Raw genomic sequence first — 19,191 nt, 5'->3', positions numbered from 1 at the left:
ACACACACACACACACACACACACACACACACACAGTTATGAGAGACCAGGGGGTGCAAGATGCGAGAAGGAGAGGCATGTTGGCATTTATGACAGCTGCTTGTCAAGACATGAAGTTGCAAACACACATATAGGCATAAACACACACACACACAAACACACACACGCAGGAGCCTTGCTCTCTGCTAGGTGTTAACACAGAGGAACAGCTGAGAGCCTCTGTTGAACGCAGCGACCCCACCACAACACCGGTGACCAGAGAGAGACAGAGAGACAACATGAAAGAAGTAGAAGCTTCATTTCCAGCCGACTGTCCAGACAATTTCATGCAAAGATTGAACGTGTCACGAACAATACAATCAGAATCAGGGGTCTTTCCAGGGACTGAGCAGAGTATATTCACTTTTTAAAAAGTTTTAATAGGAAGGAATTTTCTGTAATGATTTTTCACAGGTGTTTTCTGTATTTTGAATTTTCGATTAACGGAAATGTCTGTTAAAGGTACAGAGGATAGACTTTACATTTTGAGAATTTTCCCAATTTGGATCATCAGAAGCGTAAGGTACTGGTATTTTTCTGCTGGGACATTGTCCATTTTTCTACAGATTTATTTCTTACAGTGTAGACAATCTGATAGTCAGAAAAAAAGTCCTGAAAAAATATGGAGAGTTTTTTTTAGCGATTCCTGTCAAGCAAATTCTTGAATGTTTGCTCATTTTTGAGAGGGGGCCTGAGAGTGTGAGCTGTCAGCTGCAGTTGAGGTGAAACAGGAAGGAAGTGTGAGACTGATGGAACCTTGGACTCTTGCTGCCTCTTGGCCACAGTCCCTTCCTGTGTTTGCTGGCCTATAGTTTGGCCTCAGTAGAGCTCTGACAATCAGAAACTACCGCTTCTATTCTGTCTGCGATTGTTATACTGTTCTTACAAATGAATAGATGAGGTGCTTGCCTGGTTCCTGTCTCCTCGGGCAAAACACTGATCCCTCACTGGCCACATTTTCACTTGTGTGATCATTGCTTAGAAGGATCCCATCTTGGGTTGTCTAATCACAGGCTTTTGAGAGGAAGGAAAAGCTAGCCGCAAAAAAGAAAGCCTAATTCCTGTTTTTATTAGATTTTGGCCAGGAACTGTGAGAGTCAAGCAGCTGGCAACCTGACCAGTTGGCAAAAGACAATGGTAATAATTTCTGGTTCTGGAAACTTGCTTTTAAAATTCTACAAAATAGAGAAGACTGCACCCGACATCGGGTACAGGAAGGGTTCCATCTGGTAACATTGACTATTTACATATAACATGACATTATGCCTATTTCCAAAAAAGTTTGTCGACAACGAGTAAAGTCAAACCTGTGGGAAGTCTTTGCAAGGCTACAGGAGGGTGACACCCAACAAGATAATCTGTTGTTTATAGAAGGCGTCTAACTGAAGAGAGCCTTGCAGGCTGGTTTGAATTCATTTCTGTCTGAGGGGTGAGTGAACCTCACACTCCCTTTCCCCTCCCACCCAGACAGCCTCATAACTCACGCTTGGCACAGGGATGGCAGGAAGTTGGCACTGTGATAAAATACGGGAAACAATGCCTCACCCAGGCATCTAGCTGCTAAACCTTGATATCACTACACCTCCCACTTACTCTTTCTCACTCACTCGCTCTCCCACACACACACACACGGATGCACACGCACACACACATGCACATACACAAATGCTGACACAAATATAGCTATGCTGGAGTTATTATGTGTGACATGTCAACGCAAGAAAAAAGATGCTATTAAAATAGGAGTGCAATCTGTTTTTAGTTTAGACAGAGTAAACTTTTTCAAGAACAAGATTCTGTATTTCAGGAGTGGGATTTTGGATTTGTGTCACATTCTGATGAAAAAGAAGAAACCCCTAAGAACGTTTTATATATTACTAATTAGTTTTTTGTTGTTATTTTACTAATACATTCAGTATCAACATTTGTGTGACTTGTTAAATATGGTAACATTATATACTTACTATGGTAACAGCATTAAGTTTCCTTCATAACGTATTCTTAGGCATGGGTGTACCTCACCTTGTGAGCAGTAGGTGTGACATCAGGTCATTAACAGAGATGAGGAGATCGGTTAAACTTCTTACATGTACATCTGTTCATTCTTAGGTGTACTGTTCAGTTTTATATTGGCCATAGCATGCGAGTGATTGCAAATGTCATGGATTTCAACTCTAAAACTTTGGTGTGACACCCTAATCAATGGACCCATACTAACATCTGTCACTAGAGTCATTTGGAATGAAAGTTTTTAATCCTACTTTGCTTTTACCACATCTCCAGTTCTCCAAAGCACCCGTACCTGTATGTACTCCCTGTTGCTGTCTTCATTGGGTGTCCATCCGTTGTCATGGTAATTGAGTCGGGCCTGTCGTGGCAGCCAGTGTTCATCGTAGAAACTCGACGAGGCTGTGATCTGGTCATCTGTGATCTTTCCTGACTCCAGTCCGAATGCATTACTACAGTGGAAAGCTACAAGTGGGCAAAAGCAGGAGAGGAAGACATTTAGACCAATACTTGAGCATTTATTTTATTAAAAGAAAATGTAAAAAACGCAGTAAAAAAAAAATTTAACTTACTCTCACTGACTTCCTTGTGAGTCATGTTGTATCGAGCGGAGAAGCCATCTTTAGCCACAGCCATGTCAGTGTGGAAGGCCAGAGAGAGAATCCCGGTAGATGATTGGATCTCAGGAGGCACTCTGGTCCCACAGTATCGACCAATCAGAGGGCCGACTGTCGATTGGACAACATGTATTGGATTAGCATTCAGTGTGTTAAAATTCACCATCATTTGCTGGTTTATCTGTATTACTCATGATGCTCTAACATGACGTTAGAATATTCTCACTCATCCAGGTGTAAATGTGGTTTGTTCTTTTTTTTATTCCTTTATAAATGCCTTTATCACTTAATCCCTTTTGGCTTTGTCCTTTGCTTCCGGCACTTTTTAAAATGTCTTCTGTTATCTCTATTACTCCGTCCACCACTGACATCTGCTCATCACTCCACCCTCACATGTCATCACCTCTCCTCCCTTCATCTATCAACTCTATCTCTGGACTGGACAAGGTTTTACAATGTGTACTATATATAGTTTAAGTGTGTGTGCATCCATGGATCTAAGTGATTCCTCTACTGTCCTCTTCTCTAATACCACAACTTGTATATGTCAACACAAACAGAGGATGGATTTAGAGCCCTGGGGTGGGTGTGTGTGTGTGTGTGTGTGTGTGAGAAGGAGTGGGAGTACAGATAGTAGATTCATCCCTGACTTCTCTCTCACACATACAGATACTGTACACATACAAAGAGGCTTGTGTAGGAGGAAGAGAAAGAAAATAGCTGCAAATCGATCAGTGCAATTGATTTTTTTCTTCCCTTTTGGAATGGGTGGAAATATGAAATAGGGAATTTGAGCAAATAACGTTAATAACTCTTTTCTTAATAGTAGTGAGGAAAAAGGCACAAAGAGAAGAGAAGAGAAGAAGAGAAGTCTCAAATCCACCAAGATATTCTATAAATACATTACCCCGTTGCATAAAATTCTGGTCCACAAAATGTAATATTAATTCTTTGAGGATTTAATAATTAGCATGTTAGTTATTACTTAACTAACTTAATTAGTTTCTTGCACTCACTCTAATCAAGTTACAACTGGCGTGTCTGGTTATTTATTATCTGTTCCTCTTCTCCCTTTCCTTTGAATGAACAGATATTTCAACCTTTAGCCTTACAAGAAACAAACAATGTATTTACAATTATCTTTCCCCTGGGGCTTTTTTTCTTGCCCTCTCTTCCGGCTCAGGACTCGACACGCTTGCAAAGGTTGAAACTTGGTCCTTCACCTCTAAATCTAAACCTCATCCTGTGTATTTCCTTCCCTTTCTACTTCTCCCTTCCACTTCATTTCACTTTGCTTTATTTACTTTCATCCTGATATCCCTCTTTTAGCCTCTCTTCATTTCTCAGAGCATGAGCCTTTCATCCTCTCGTTCTCTTCCATCCCTCTCTTCTTGCCTTTCTGGTCATTTATAAATAGTTTTTTTCTTTCAATTTTGTTTAACCTCTCTTGGCTTTTATTTTTCATGAGGAAAAGATGTTGTGGCTTTTCATCATTTAACCACCCTCTTTTTTTGTACAGTACCATCTGACTTTTCTTCCCTCCTCAGGCTAAATTCATATTTGCAGTTATTCATAAGAAGAAAAGCGCTATTGTTTGCTCTTCATTGCTGTAAATGGTGTCTTTATTCTTTGCTGGATATGTCCCGTGCACCTTGATTTGGGAATTAAGCAACTGAAATTGTCCCCTGTCAAATTGTTCAATTTGTAAAACAAAAAACGGCACGGAAATAATAAGTATCACATACCAACCTAAATGATCAAAACAAAAAAAATGTATAAATAGTATATAATACAGAAAATGTTCATTTTCTGAGAAGAATCTTACTTCCACTTCCATACAAACTTGCTGAACTCCCTTCATAACCCATCCCGGTCTCTTTTCTCCCTGTGCTCGTCTTGAAGGCAGACCAGAGCTCTTCTGGCCTTCATCTATTCTTCTAAGCTTCTTCTTCCCTTGTGCCAGTCTTCCCAGCAGTGGAGGGCCTTTCCCTTGCCCTTCCACGGCTATTATTTTCCTTTCTACCTCTTCCATCTCTTGAAACTAGATCGAAGGCCTTAGATTTGTCCCTCCAAACTCTTCCAGTCCTTCTCGCAGCTAGACCAGAAATATCTTAGCCCTCTACCATTCTTCCTCTCACCTTTTCTCCCTCCTCTCAGCAACTCCTATTTTATTTTCCCCATAAACGTTATGTTGTTTCTCCACAGCTGAACATTCTGCCTGCAAGCCGAGCTTTCATCTACCAACGCATAGAGCTACTAAAATAGGTGCTACTCCTCCTCAGTCAATAATGATGTAGGCAAGGCCGAATAGAGTACACACAATGTTAACTTTGCTCTGTGTATTGACTCGTGAAAGGGTTAAATAATTGTTTAACATGTCCATCAAAACTCAACCAACAGCATCACTGCCATTGGCATGTGATGATCCTGATGCATAAACACATCCAGTTGATCAATGTCTCACCTCCTGGGAGCCCGTCCCACACTTCCAGCCAGTCGTACTTGCAGTCTCCCTCTCCACCCGGCAGGGGGTCATTCTCCAGGTCAAAGGTGAGGAAGGTGAGGGTCACATCCATGCTGGGAGGGACAATGATGATGAAGGAGCACTCCAGGTTGTGAGGGTATTTGTCGGGGTAGCCCGGCGATTCAATGAGACCCGAGGGACTGGTGAAGTTCCGGGAACAGTCTGATCCTGGGATGAAGACACAGACACAAAATGTAAATTAAGAGACGTATAATCTATTGAATAGAACATGTATCACAGCATTTTGACAATACGGACAGTGCACATATTAGGGCTGTTGGAACGCATAACAAAAGTTGTAAAAAAAAATTGTAAAATTGTAAATTGTAAAAACAAGCAATACTAGAGGAATGATGACTTTACAACATGTTGTGACTTTTTGCTTATAAATATGTTGGCTAGCGTTAGCTAATCTTCCTCTTCTTGCATTGGCCTTGTCACTCATATAACGTCTTATGAACATAAAGTTAGCGGGAGTGAGAAAACCAAGGCATAGTAAGGTCTAATGACATTAGCTACGAACCGAGTAATGTTAGTACAGGGAGGGTGACAGGCTATACGGCTGGAAATCGGAAGAAGTTTTAACATAACTTAAAAATCAACATTTTCAAAGCCAAATTGCTTATGTTAACATTAGTTAGATGGTTCTTGTTTCTTAATCCTAACTAAATACGTAACGAGTTATAGTAACTAACGTTAGCTTAGCTGGGGGCTTCAAGGAGACAGCTAGCGTTAAAGTTTATTTTACCTGCACTACAGCCGTCAGAGTTAGCTTCTAATAGTTCGCAGTAACGTGACAATCTACAAGAAACAGTTGCTTAAAATTCACTAAAATAGTAGTGCCTTAGTTTGCCTTAGTTATAAATTTCGTTAGCATCGTGGCTAACACTACTGTTACCTACTAGCTAGCTAGCTTAACTAGCTTGACAGTTTATGACAAATCGTTTCAGCTGTGCTTTCTAACGTGATGTCGTGCTAGCTGTTAGCCAACAGAGCTGCTTCACTAGCAACGCTTGTTAGTGTTTAATTACAAAGTTCTCGTGTGCTCGTGGTGTAAAATGAATGTAAACAAAGTTGCTGCAATGCGCCGCCGCCCTGGTGGAGGTCCCTACAAGGCCAGTGTTAGTAGTCCCTCCAATGGTTGAACATGTACAACCACATACTTATAGTGGCATTGACAATGCATAAGCCTGTGTAATGTAGTACATATTAATAACAGGCCGCATTAAATATTCGAACATTATTACCCAGTGCACTCAGATGCGATGCTTTCCTTGCCTATGTGAAATTATCTCTGACACTTCATATACTTTAAATGCTGTTTATGTGATATTTTGGAAACATGTATTCGTATTTAGAGTACAGTTTGGGCTGCTGTAGTCTGAACTTGTGTGTTGAAGGAAAGGTAGTTTTATGTACAGGTGAATCTTGTGTGGGGAAAATCAATATCCAAATGTGCAAAGAGTGATGTAACTTTAAAATAGCCATTTAGATTATTGATATGAACCTTAAAACCGTAATATAACATTTTGCCGAGCAGGCTCTTGAAGTGTTAAAACTCTAACCGTTTAATACTGTTTCAAAGACAAAGATACAGCAGAGCACAAGCCAGAGTGCAACATACTTAGTGCCATCTCAGTGCTAACCCTAACAGAAAAAGGCATTTACTGTGTGCTGTTGAGCAATACGCTGTATCCCTACCAGTACCAAGAGAGAAGAAAACCAGTGGGAAATTAAATTGAGCAAGGAGAGATAGTAACAAAGAAAAAAACGATGTAGAATCTGTTGACAGTATCATGGTTGGGTGGTCTAACAGTTATGAGAAGCTTTAGATATCATCGTACACACACACTCACAGACACACAAACACTTTGGAGTGGATGGAACTGAACCATTATTCCAGTCCACACAGCCATGTATGACCAAACACAAACACACACACACAAAAACACACACACAGACACAGACAAAGTCTAAGCCTCTTATAGTAACCCATTTCTCTCCAGTGTGTTTGGGTGTCTGCTATTGTGCTTGCGTGCTTGCATGAGTAAATGAAGAGAAAGTAAGAACACATTAAGAGTGTGTGTGTAGTCTGGCATGGAAAGTGCATTAAACATGTGTGAGTGTGTCCATGTACAGTTACTGTATATGCAACAACCTGTCTACAGCTGCACTGCCTGCATAAAAGCTTTCACTTTGTGCTTATAACTGCAATCAAAAGTCTTTTTAGACTTTGAATGTATTTTTTCTTACTTAAAGTATTATGAGTTAATGTAATGGGCTTTTAGTGCTGTTAATAAGGAACTGGCTCCACAACTAAAATGGCTAGTTTTGCTGGAGATCTCAGTGGAAAATAGGTTGTTACACCAGGATATGTACGGACTCAGTCAGTCAGTTAGCAGCCTGAAATATGTTGTTGGAAGCAGGCAGAATGTCTGCATATGTCTGTGTGAGTCCATGCACTTTTTAATTTTCTTTATTTTAGTATTTATTTATACGTCTGGGACATTCATGATAAAACAAACTTTTGTCAATGTAAACTATTTTGTTTTTACTGTATGGCATTTCCTTTTACTTTTATTTTAAATAATGAGCAAATTTTGTAATTTTACTGATCCTGCACAGCAGCAGTCTAGGAACATGCATGCCAAAATCAAAGTCATTGGTGTTTATAGTATGGTAACAATTGCAGAAATTAAAATACAACAAACAACAGGCTGAATGCCTGCCATACATCTGTGTCCTCATCTGTTTTCCAATGCAACCATCTATTTTTGAGTGCGAAGGATTTTGTCTGTTTGTCCTGATATATCCTTGTTTGTATATCTGTTTTTCTGTCCTACTTTCCAGTCTAAATTGCTTGTTATCCTGACCTTGCCCCTCATGCATGGATCTCAGACACAAGCAAACACACAGTCACGCGCACACAGACACTGTCTCTCACGGGGTTCCCCTTACGTCTGGCCCCCTGCATAGTCAGTGGCTGGATAGCACCAGCCTGCGCGGTTATGACCATGTGTGTGTGTGTGTGTGTGTGTGTGTATATAGTGAATGCCTGACAAGTTCTGTTGCCGGCAGCAGTTTTATACCCTTCTCATTACTTCATGTTCATGAACATCGCAAAAACACTTGTGCCCTCCTTTCTCCTGTGTTTCTCTTCTGGTCTGTTCCTTCTCCACATTCAAGTCTCATTTAAACACAAGTAAACTAAAACCTAAAAATGAATGTATTACATTATTTTAAATATTCAAACTGCTTGTAGTCACCCTTTGTACAAAATCTGTTTGTGCATCTGTCTGTTTTCTATGAATTATTACCCGCTCTACTTCTCTCCTCATTTATTTCTCCTTCCTTATTTAAAATTGTGTATCCCCCCTCTTCTCTCCTTTTCTATCTGGATCTTTCTTACCCTTCTCTCTCCTGCTGTTCTTTTTTCCCCTCATTCCATGCATCTTTTCATCTTCAAAAGCTCCATTGTTCCCTTTCCTAATACTATCTCATTTTCCTATTCTTCTCCTCACTTCCCATCTGTTTGAATTAGATGAGTGTGAAAAAAAGGGGCAAGGAAGTGTGTGTGTGGGTTGCTGGGTAGATCTGGCTTGGTGCTCATGGCTCACTGATCTCAGGGAGACAGTACAAGGTCTGTCAGTGTGTGTGTGTGTGTGTGTGTGTGAGTGTGTGTGATTATGTTTGTGTGTCTGGTTAGATGCCATGCAGACATCTACTATCATTCATACTGTCTTTTATGCCAATGGACTATTAGTTGACAGACAGACAGACACCGCAGGCCCACACACAGCTCAATGGTTGCTGCAAAAAAACCACAGCTTGGTTTTTCCATATGTGTGGTTAGATTCTACCTCGGTGTCATTATAGTTGGAGGCTCGTGTTGGTGAAGCTCCTCTGACATTACATATCAGCTTCTGTCAATGATTCACAGCAGGGGTTTCCTCCACAATAAACTCCCAATTTAACCACATTACCGCTGATATGTGAAATCAAACTGTCACAAGACAACCAACCTTAAGCTGTCCCTATGCAAGTTGCTAAAAGCACTAACAGCATTGCTTTGATTATGTAAATCAGTCAAATATTTTCGATTTATTTTTTGAGTTTGATATCTTGTAACACTCAGTCTGCCAAAACTCAAACTGCGGTATTCTAATATTAAAAAACAAAACAATTTAAACAAATCTTAGAGAAAGAGTAAACACAAAGAAACATTCTGCATTCCTCTGTCACATTATTCCAATTATAACATCTCCATCAGTAGGTGGCAGAAGGAAAAATATCCTATAAACAAAAACACACAATATGCTGCACAGCAGAACAAGGAAAGGTTTAAGTTTATTGTGCATTTGTTACTTTAGCCCTACCGCAGAGCACCTTTCCTCTTTTGGTCGGATCTGGATCCACTTTCATTAATGAAAGCCAGAGGAAGGTGGGGCGAGCAGTCTGATTGGTTAAACGGGATAATAAACTGCCGTGATAGGTAGTCGGACAGAGGCAGCGAGGAAGTGCCTAAAGGTATTTGGTAGAATGTAAACAACAGCAGTTATTGGAAGGATTGTCACGATAGCTTCCACATTACACCGCCTGGGGAGTGTGTGTCTGTGTGTGTTTGTGTTACTCACAGAAATCTGTTCCAATATCGAAACTTACTTATCATATAGGTCAAAGGCTATTCCCAACAAGGTCAATGTCAAAATAAGGTAAAGATTTGGTTTTTGGTCAAGGTAAGTTTAAAAGTTGTGGTTAGGTTGTGGTTTAGGATATGTGTCCAGGGAATAGATGTAAGTAGATCAAATGTGCTCATAAGTGACAAAAATAGCGTGTGTGTGTGTGCGTTTTGTGCCTGATACAGTCCACCTCGTGTGTGAACATTTGCGTGCAGACATGCAAGCTGCCCTGCATTCATGAGTAACCGTCCAGCCAGCATCAGTGCATTCATGTGTGTGTGTGTGTGTGTGTGTGTGTGTGTCTGGAGAGTTCTGGGTCACAATAACAGCTGGGGGCACGGTGCCTAGACAGTTAATTTTGATTGGTTGCCATATTCTACTGACTGTGTTCCTATTGGCTGGAATTTTACTACAGTATCCATAGTGACAGAGCTGTAAACAAAAACAAGTGTGGCATGTTAATGGGATTTTTTCTTTTTGGTGTTATTATAAATATTTTTTTGTTAGTCCAAGTCTTTAGATTTGATGTCTGTTACATATCTGTGTTTGTGTGTATGTTAGTATCAATGCGGTATATGTCCATGTTTCCAAGCTGTATACAGTATGTGTGTATTATATGTTCTGCAAATGTGAAATGGACAAAAACCCATCAATGGATTGGTGTTTTAGTTACATGTTGCATGGTAAATGGTTTTCTGTATACAGTATGTGTGCCTGTTTTCCAGACTGATTAGACTAAAATATTTGAGGAGTCCAGTTTTTAGGACACCCAAAGAGTGGGAAACAATCTCCTCCAACACACACACACACACACACACACACCCTCTCATCACTCCAAAACCCCCCCCCCAGTGGAACCCTGCCCCCTAAATACTCCAACAAGGGATGAAGGAAACAAGAGGAGAAAAGCAAAACCATTACCAACGCTAGTAAAATGGAACAAGGCTACTCGTTTTAGATGTAAAGGGTTCTTATTAAAAAAATTGCCAGGTATGTTAAAAAAGAGCAACTTGGTTTAAAATAATTTCCCCACACATTATACGTACAAAAGTGTGTGTTTTCTGTCCCAAAAATACTTCCTGTAACATGGATTTAAGAGAAAAATGGGGAGAAAATTCAAATGAGTGCCACAAAGTAATTTGCGGCCCAAATTGTATTTTCTTAGACATTTTCTAATTTTCAAAAAGAAACTGATAATTTCCAATAAAACAATAAATGCCAAGAGGTGAAATAATGAACTTTGAAAACAAAGTTTAAAAAGTTTAATTAACAAAAAAGATTATAGCACAAAAAGTACAGCTGTACTTGAAACCTCTTCTCAACAGGTCTCTCATCGTTGACTTTCCCCATATTTAAAGTAGCGAGAGTATATTTGCCAGCAAGTGGAGGACGGGGAAATACATGAGGGACTTTGCAGGTTGAACAGAACAGAATGTGCAGGGGTAGCACAGACAGATACATATTTAGACAGTTTACTGTGACACACACACACACAGACACAGACACACACAAAATCTAGTCACCCACGTAACCAGACGTTCTGCTGCACCTTCCAGGATAACAAGATCTTGTTAGCAGTATGGCAACAGCTTGAGTGTTCCAAATGGCTCCATTATAACTGCCAGGGAAGGCTGGGCACAGAAATACACATCTACAGACAACCACACACACAAAGTTACACAGACAAACGGAGGAAGTCCAGTATATGCTATTGTATAACTTATCAACCAAAGCAGCTGTCCTTACAAACAGAGGTCATTTCTCTAGTTGATGGAAATCTGGGTCGGGTTACCTCTGAATAGAAACCATCCAACCAAGAAAAACTACAGAATCGTCGTTTCAGCATATGCCCCCAGATGACATTTGACTTTGTTCAAGTGACAAATTCCTGCAGCAGCCTCTAGCAGCATGGAACAAAATATCAGACTTCAACCACTTCAAACAAAAACCGTTGTCAGTTTCCAGTTTCAAACCAACAGACGTGGGTTCCTTTTTAAAATGACTATGATTGTTCTGTAACCTCAAAGTTAGTAAGTACTTATTTTAACCCAAACCATGATGCTTTTCCCTAAAGCTAACCAAACTTTAACCAGAATAATGTCACATCATAAAACAAATATGCAACAGTGATTTGTAACCGTCATCCTGCCGATGTGGTCATGGACTGCATGCTCTTCTTTGGGTAGAGGACATTGTACTACCCATGGATTTGCAATACCTTTCATATAATCTCTATATTAAGAGAAAAAGAAAAATTGTTTTCCTTTGTTCCTAAACTTTGTTCACTCTTTTTCATAAACAATGGTAATGTCCTGAAATTGTGAACTGAATGTTTACGATGAATTACTGTTTCTATATTCTATAGCAACTGCACACATAGGGACTTCATCTTAATTCTTTCCATGAAACTCCTACGATACTGTTTTATATTTTTATCAATTCATTTGTTCACAAATCTCTCTCTATGTTTCTGTGTCTCTCTCTTTTTCTCCCTAGGCTGGCCGGGTGTGAACACTGACACCCTTGTTGTTTTAAAGTCCATCAGGTGGACTGTGTCAGGCACAAAACGCACACACACACAAACACACACACACACACACACACACACACACACACAAGAAATCCCAACAGGCTAGTACCAGCAAGTGAGAAACACAACAACCGCACGTGTTGTGTTAGTAACCTCAGCCCTCTGTGCATGTGTGCGTGTGTGTGTGTGTGTGTGTCTCAGGGGAACAGGGCTCAGGACTCAATTAAGGGGGCATGTGTGGAATGCTTTCAGGGGGAACGGGACAAGATGGCTGTGGGGCCGACACTATGCGCCCCTCTGTCTCACTCGCCCTTGATCTCAATTGGTCTCGCTTTGGCTGACCCATGGCAGCGTGAAGGGGAGCCATGTCAGACAGACACACACACACACACACACACACACACAAAAAAAGTGCCATGAAGGGGAGAGATGTCTCGCCTGGACAGTCTAAAGGGCTCTCAAGGGTCCTCTGCTATGTCTCTCGTCTCTTTCTCTCCCACCGTGGAGATAAACGATGCTTGGTCACCTAATGAAGCATGTTGAGTCCTCTATGAGTAGCTTGTAATACAGTTACTAATAGCCTTTGTAAAGGTGCAATCCTTCTAAAATCCTGTTCATTTTTGTTAACTCTGTCCATGTCAGAGGCTCATTTACAGGGATAATGTCACTCTTGTGATACTTGAACTATCAAAATATAGACTTTAGGTATATAACAATGTAACATACTGTACTGGGGCATCATGGAGTCGGAAGGTTTAAAGTGCCCATAATATGAAAAAATTACCTTTTCTGGGATTCTGGGTGTTATTTTGTGTCTCTGGTGCTTCCACATGCATACAAACATGGGAAACAACTATCCATGCTTTTGAGTGAGATAGAGTTTCTGAATGCCCTCTGCCTTACAAACTCCTTGGCTTTCTTCCTTAGCCGAGACAAAGTGGCTAACCGTAGCATGCTAGCTCGTTCTCAATGGCAAAACACTGCTACAACACACACTAGTTCACCATTGTCTACAAAAGAATGACTACCATGTCCCTGATCTGCAGGTATTCCACAAGTGGTCCTCGTTTAGAAGTCTCCCAGCTAATCCTGCCTTGGACTGACCAAAGTTGGAGAAAGAGTTATCTAGCTGATGTGATCTTACCTAGCTACTGCGCATGTAAGACTCCCAACAAAGATAGTGTAGAAGTGAGATGTCTCACTCTGTAGCTAAAACAGAGACCCCAACACACAGAGTAAAAACAGGATCTGCAGCGGTACAACAAAATGGTCTATTTTTGAAAATGAAACCATGTAAACCTATTCTGGTACAACCTCAAAATACAATTATGAACCTGTAAATGAGCAGAATATGGGCGCATCACAGAATTCCCTGTTCAAGTCACTGTTCAAGTCTGACCTTTGCTGCATGTCATCCACAATTTCTTTTCCTTTCTTCTGTCTGTCTATGTAACAAAACAATGAAATAAATAACATTACTCTGCACACAGACAGTTTATCTGTGTCTGCTTGTTTCAATAGGCCATTATTACAATTACAATTCTAATCCCAACCGGTCGTCGGACACCGCCTACCATGAGCCTGGGTCTGACCGAGGTTTCTGCCTAAAAGGAAGTTTTTCCTCGCCACTGTCGCACTGTTGCTTGCTCTGTAGGAAACTACTAGACCTGTTGGGTCCTTGTGGATTCTGGAGTGTGGTCTAGACCTACTCTATCTGTAAAGTATCTTGAGATAACTCTTGTTGTGATTTGAAACTATAAATAAAATTGAATTGAAATTGAATTGAAGTTATCTCAATGTTGAGTGAAATATAAAAATCCAAAATGCCTTCTTTCGGCTGCACCACTATTATAAATCTACATCATAACATGTACTACTGATTTGACACACGTTTTCCCCATGATATATATACAGTATAATACAGTATGTATTTTCACACAGGAACTTTGGGAGTTGACTGTAATTTCAAAAAGGTGAACTATGCCTGTGATTCCTCTCCTGATTCTTTTACCTTGTCTGTATCAAAAGTAACATTATCTCATTAGATCAAGTAAAGGTGAAAACACTTAACATCAGTAGCGTCCACTTACCGGTTTTGAAGATTTCGTAGCGCAGTGAGAAGCCCGCCCCCTGGTGGGCGTAGTCAGACACAAACTTGATGTGTATTGAGGGCCCTGACGATATGATCGGTGCAGGGGCGATGTTGCTGCAGTGCTTCCCCAGTAGGTCAGCCGTCTCTGAGTTCCCATCATGGATCTCTACATAGTCATACCTGCAGAAGACAATAAAACATATCATTAAATTCCTTCTCTCCTACATACATACATAAATAAATACACACATACTAATATATTGTGCTTAACCAAAATCTACTATACGCTACTTATTACTATCCTGAGATTTGCAGCTCGTGGAAACAGTGAATGTAAAGATCACTTTCCGTGAAATGCAAATCCAGAGGGTCATTAATAACCTACAGTGTTAATATCGTAATACTGTACATGCTTGATGTACAGACATTTAATTAATGTACTGATGAGGTCTTTGTGGAAGACGGGAAGACTTTAATTTGAGGAAGAGGATATTGGTAGAGCCTTTGCAGCTGCTTTGCCTCTGATGTTATTAGTTTCTTCTTTCTTCATTAGTTTTTTCATCTGGCAGGCATCACATCGGCTCTGTCTACAAAACGGAAGCAATGAGCAAATTGTTTGCATCTATCAGTGGCTAGAGGGACGTATTCTGAAAGCAGTTATTATCAGCAGAAGCAGAGGTGTTTACAATTCAAATGAATGCAGCATGAGACATTGGCACTTCACGGATGGTGGAGGAGGAAAAGAACCACCTGCATGAGGCGAAATAGAAAGAAAAACTTGTTTTTAACTTCCATAAGTATACACTCAATAAGTGAGTGTGTACTCTAACTTCAATGTGCTTCATGGTCTACAGTGCACCATGTCATGGACTATAACTATGTTATAATATGGACAAAAGTAAAGTGTGAATGTGTGCTCCCTTTCAGCTTGTTTTTAGACATTTTAGAAACCCTTTTAATTGTATATTAAGATTAATAAATTCTAATTCAAAATACTGATTCTCAAACTCAAAATAATTTGACTCATTTTCTACATATTTTATTTTCATGCAATGTAATGCTTTCAGAAGAAATGATGAGCCAAACAAGTTGTGCGTATTGTGCAAGAAAGTGGATAGAAACAAGAAACTGTGCCGCACGTGACTTTTGCTTTATGTTACACTCGTGTCAAAGTCAGAGTGTGAGAGCTTTTTGAACTAAAGATGCACCCTACAGCCTTTGATGCTAGAAAAGGATTACCATGGAACAAATTACTGTAGTTTATATCTTTGCCCGGGTCTAATTCAATAATGTTTGTAAGTCAGCCTGGAGGCCTTCCACTCTCAGAGAAATTCCCATTTTCCACTTTTTACAGTGGATTTAGGTCACTTCAGAATTTCCCTGGTTCTTCTTTTCTTAGAAATATCTCACATTAACATGTTGGCACTGAATGAAGAAATGGATGGATTATAATTAACAAGGATGCATCAGTACACAGTGACTAAACACATGCTCATGAGTGTGTCAACAATGGACATTAAAGGGACAGTTTTCCTGTCACATCACATCAAGGGCTGCAAACTTGTTTATAGTTTTTTGTAGTTTTCATGCACACAAAGAGCCAAGAAAGATGTAGGCCACATTTAAGTCTGAATTTAATTTAAAATACAAACACGAAGACAGAAAGGTTGTTTAGGACCATTCTTTAGGAAATGTTCTGACTTGAAATCTATTTTCATTCCCATTTCTTTCATGTGTTGTGTCCACAAATGTCCCGTCTCAGACCCACAGCAGGAGTGTTGCCTCTTTGTCTGGATACCAAAGACACACCTGCCTGGCTCTAAAATAGCTTCCTGGAAGGAAATTCCTTGAGCCACTTGATATGAAAGAAGACATAAAGTTTGAGTTTCTCTTATGGCTGGACTTTATTTGCACATCCCTGTCCATCATATCGATCAGATCTGACCACAGTGCCTCTAATTGCTCCAATATTGAGCATTCTACATTTCTCTAAAGTAATCAAATGAACATGCCTTGACCTCAAAGAACCCAACGTATCTTGCCAGTTCTATACAGTTTAAGAGGTAGGCTATGCTTTACATAACATTGATTTGTATTCATATAAATACAATGAGCCAGCCACAGTGGCTCAACCTATGACAGCAAGATCATGTACGGGACGACCATAGACGGATGGAGGTATCACATATGGTGGTTTGTTGCTACTGCTACATTTAAGATTTTCATTATTTGTTAGGATACAGGCGTGTGGACTGTATTCCTGAACCCAGAAGCTCAAACACACACACACACACACACACACACACACACACACACACACACGCACACACACACACTTACCCTAAAAAGATTTTTATTGTGCACAAACAAAAAAAGAGAGTGTGTGTGTGTGTTTGTGCGTGTGTGTGTGTGTGTGTGTGTGATTTTTCCGACAGGAAAGCAAGCTCCTGACATAAGGGTCATACACCTCCTACTCTCCCATCATGCTTTGTGTCTGCTTTGCGTGGAACTAACACCACAGCTATGACGCAAGCTGTCACTGCACAGTGAGCATGTGTGTGTGTGTGTCTGTGTGTGTGTGTGTGTACATGTCGCAGTTCCTGTCATATTTTCCCAAGAGAACGCCTCATCCCAGTGACAGTTTCCTCCTCCTCTTTTGTGAAATGACAACTTTGTTTAACGGTTACTTGTATCCTGACAAGATCTCTTTTCCCTCTTTTTCCTGGCTCACTCTCACTTATTACTTTCCACTGTTTCACTTTCAATGCTGTCTTTTTTTCCTTCATTCTTTGACTCCTTCATTTTTCTTCCTTCATCTCTTTCTGTCCCCTTTTCCTCTCTTGCTTTCTGTAATGTGCTGTCAGGCGTATAACCAGTGGCCAAGAGCCAATGCGTGGCAGAGACAGGGGAACAAAGACAGATTCAAATTTGTGAATATTTTAATTTAAAACAACCATTTATAAAAAATGCTGAGAGTGAAGATGAAGAATGAGGTGGATAGATACTTGAGATACAGCTACATTTTCAAGTTTTTCTGAAAAATGAACATGGGATAATGGCAACATGTCTTCTTCTTTATCCTATTCCGTTTGAAAACCAATAAGATTGTGTATCACAATCTTATTGGCAAGGTGGAGGGTGGGGGTGTGGCCTTGACCACCTGCCACTTTGCTCGTTTGCCTTTGTCGCTCTCTTGCTCTGGGTGAGCAAGAGAAAGGGGAGGTAACATTGCTCCTTATGACCTCATATGGGGCAAGATTCCAGATCGGCCTTCATTTTTTCAAAGTCAGAGCAGGAAACCCAGGGCTCGGTTTACCCCTATCACCATTTCTAGCCACTGTGGGCCCATATGCAGGCTGGGGGAACTCATGTTTATTAAAAAAAAACTCATAAAGCTAAGTTTCTACACCATGGGACCTTTAAGGTTAGGGGCCATTAAAGATAAGTTTAGCGACTGGAAATACGTGGAATATAAATATATTACAGTGCGTTATATTATATGTATTACGGTGCATTACATACTATATGTATTACAATGCATTTCATACCATAAATATTACAGTGCATTACATACTGTATGTATTACAATGCATTGCATACCATATGTATTACAGTGCATTACATACAATATGTATTACAGTGCATTACATACAATATGTATTACAGTGGATTACATCCTATATGTATTCCAGTGCATCACATACAATATGTATTACAGTGCATTACATACTATATGTATTACAGTGCAATACTTTTCAGAGCTATATGGACGAATAGCCTCTGACTGACTGAGCAGCGTTATACACATATCACATCTTTTTTCCAAAGCTCAGTTTTCCACATCCACACTAAAATGTAAAGCTGGCATTTATCAGATTCCTCTAGGATGTCTAAAAAAGCTTTATTTTCAGGTGTGTCAAAACAAAGAGAAAAAGATTTAAAATCTCGCCAGCACAGTGTGGACATAGTCAGAGAAGGAGAACATGACACTGCATTCACCCTGCCAACTCCTCCCCACAGACAGACAGAGACAGGTGTCCCTCCATCCCTTCCTCCCTCCCTCCCTACAGCTCAGTGCCTGAAAGACAGCTACTCCCAAGTAAGCACACACACACACCCACACACACACACACACACACACACACACACACACGCACGCGCAAAAGACCTGCACAAACACACACACTTTCTGTCTCACACACAAGCACATTGATGCACACACACAGAGCCTGTGGCCATGCACTCAGTTGGATCTATAGAAGGGTTTGAGGTTTCCACCAATCTGTCTCTGTGTAGGAGGTACACAGCTTCAACAAACTGTTTAATCCCATCATCTCCCCTCTCCCCCAATGTATTTCACTGTAGCCAATCAGAGTGTTGCCATAGGAAATGACAAGAAGTCTGAATTTGTTTCTCCCACACTTTTCCCAAAATTCCCTCGTTAACAAGGAGGAAATTGTGAAAAAAAAACTAAGTTGGTTCCAATGTGTAACACGGGAGGTTTACAGCTGCAAAAAAGGATATGCATTTGTTATGAATTGTAAGCACAGGTTGAGGGAGTGTACTTAAAGCTGAATGAAACATTTGAGCTTATGAGATATCCTTGTGTGCTTCAAGGGCCGCAGGGATCGTCTGTAAATTACACTACTGACATTATCATCATTACCTGAGTTTGTGTGTGTGTGTGTGTGTGTGTGTGTGTG

General features: G+C 40.3%; 1 protein-coding gene across 3 annotated transcripts in view; it reads right to left on the bottom strand.

The window, feature by feature from the left end:
* The window catches only part of LOC117952740 (neuropilin-2-like), a 98,921-nt gene that overhangs the window by 58,655 nt on the left and 21,075 nt on the right, over window positions 1-19,191 (bottom strand). For all 3 annotated transcript variants that reach the window (XM_034885263.1, XM_034885262.1, XM_034885264.1), the window contains exons 3-6: window positions 14,487-14,668; window positions 5,128-5,355; window positions 2,619-2,774; window positions 2,342-2,511 (exon numbers count right to left, since the gene is read on the bottom strand). In XM_034885263.1, coding sequence (XP_034741154.1) covers window positions 2,342-2,511; window positions 2,619-2,774; window positions 5,128-5,355; window positions 14,487-14,668 — 736 coding nt within the window. The remainder of the gene's footprint in view (window positions 1-2,341; window positions 2,512-2,618; window positions 2,775-5,127; window positions 5,356-14,486; window positions 14,669-19,191) is intronic.

This window comes from Etheostoma cragini, chromosome 11, assembly GCF_013103735.1.
Source record: "Etheostoma cragini isolate CJK2018 chromosome 11, CSU_Ecrag_1.0, whole genome shotgun sequence".
In the NCBI taxonomy this organism is placed as follows: Eukaryota; Metazoa; Chordata; class Actinopteri; order Perciformes; family Percidae; genus Etheostoma; species Etheostoma cragini.
The sequence above is the reverse complement of the archived record's forward strand: the minus strand, read 5'-3'. Positions and strand labels throughout refer to the sequence as shown.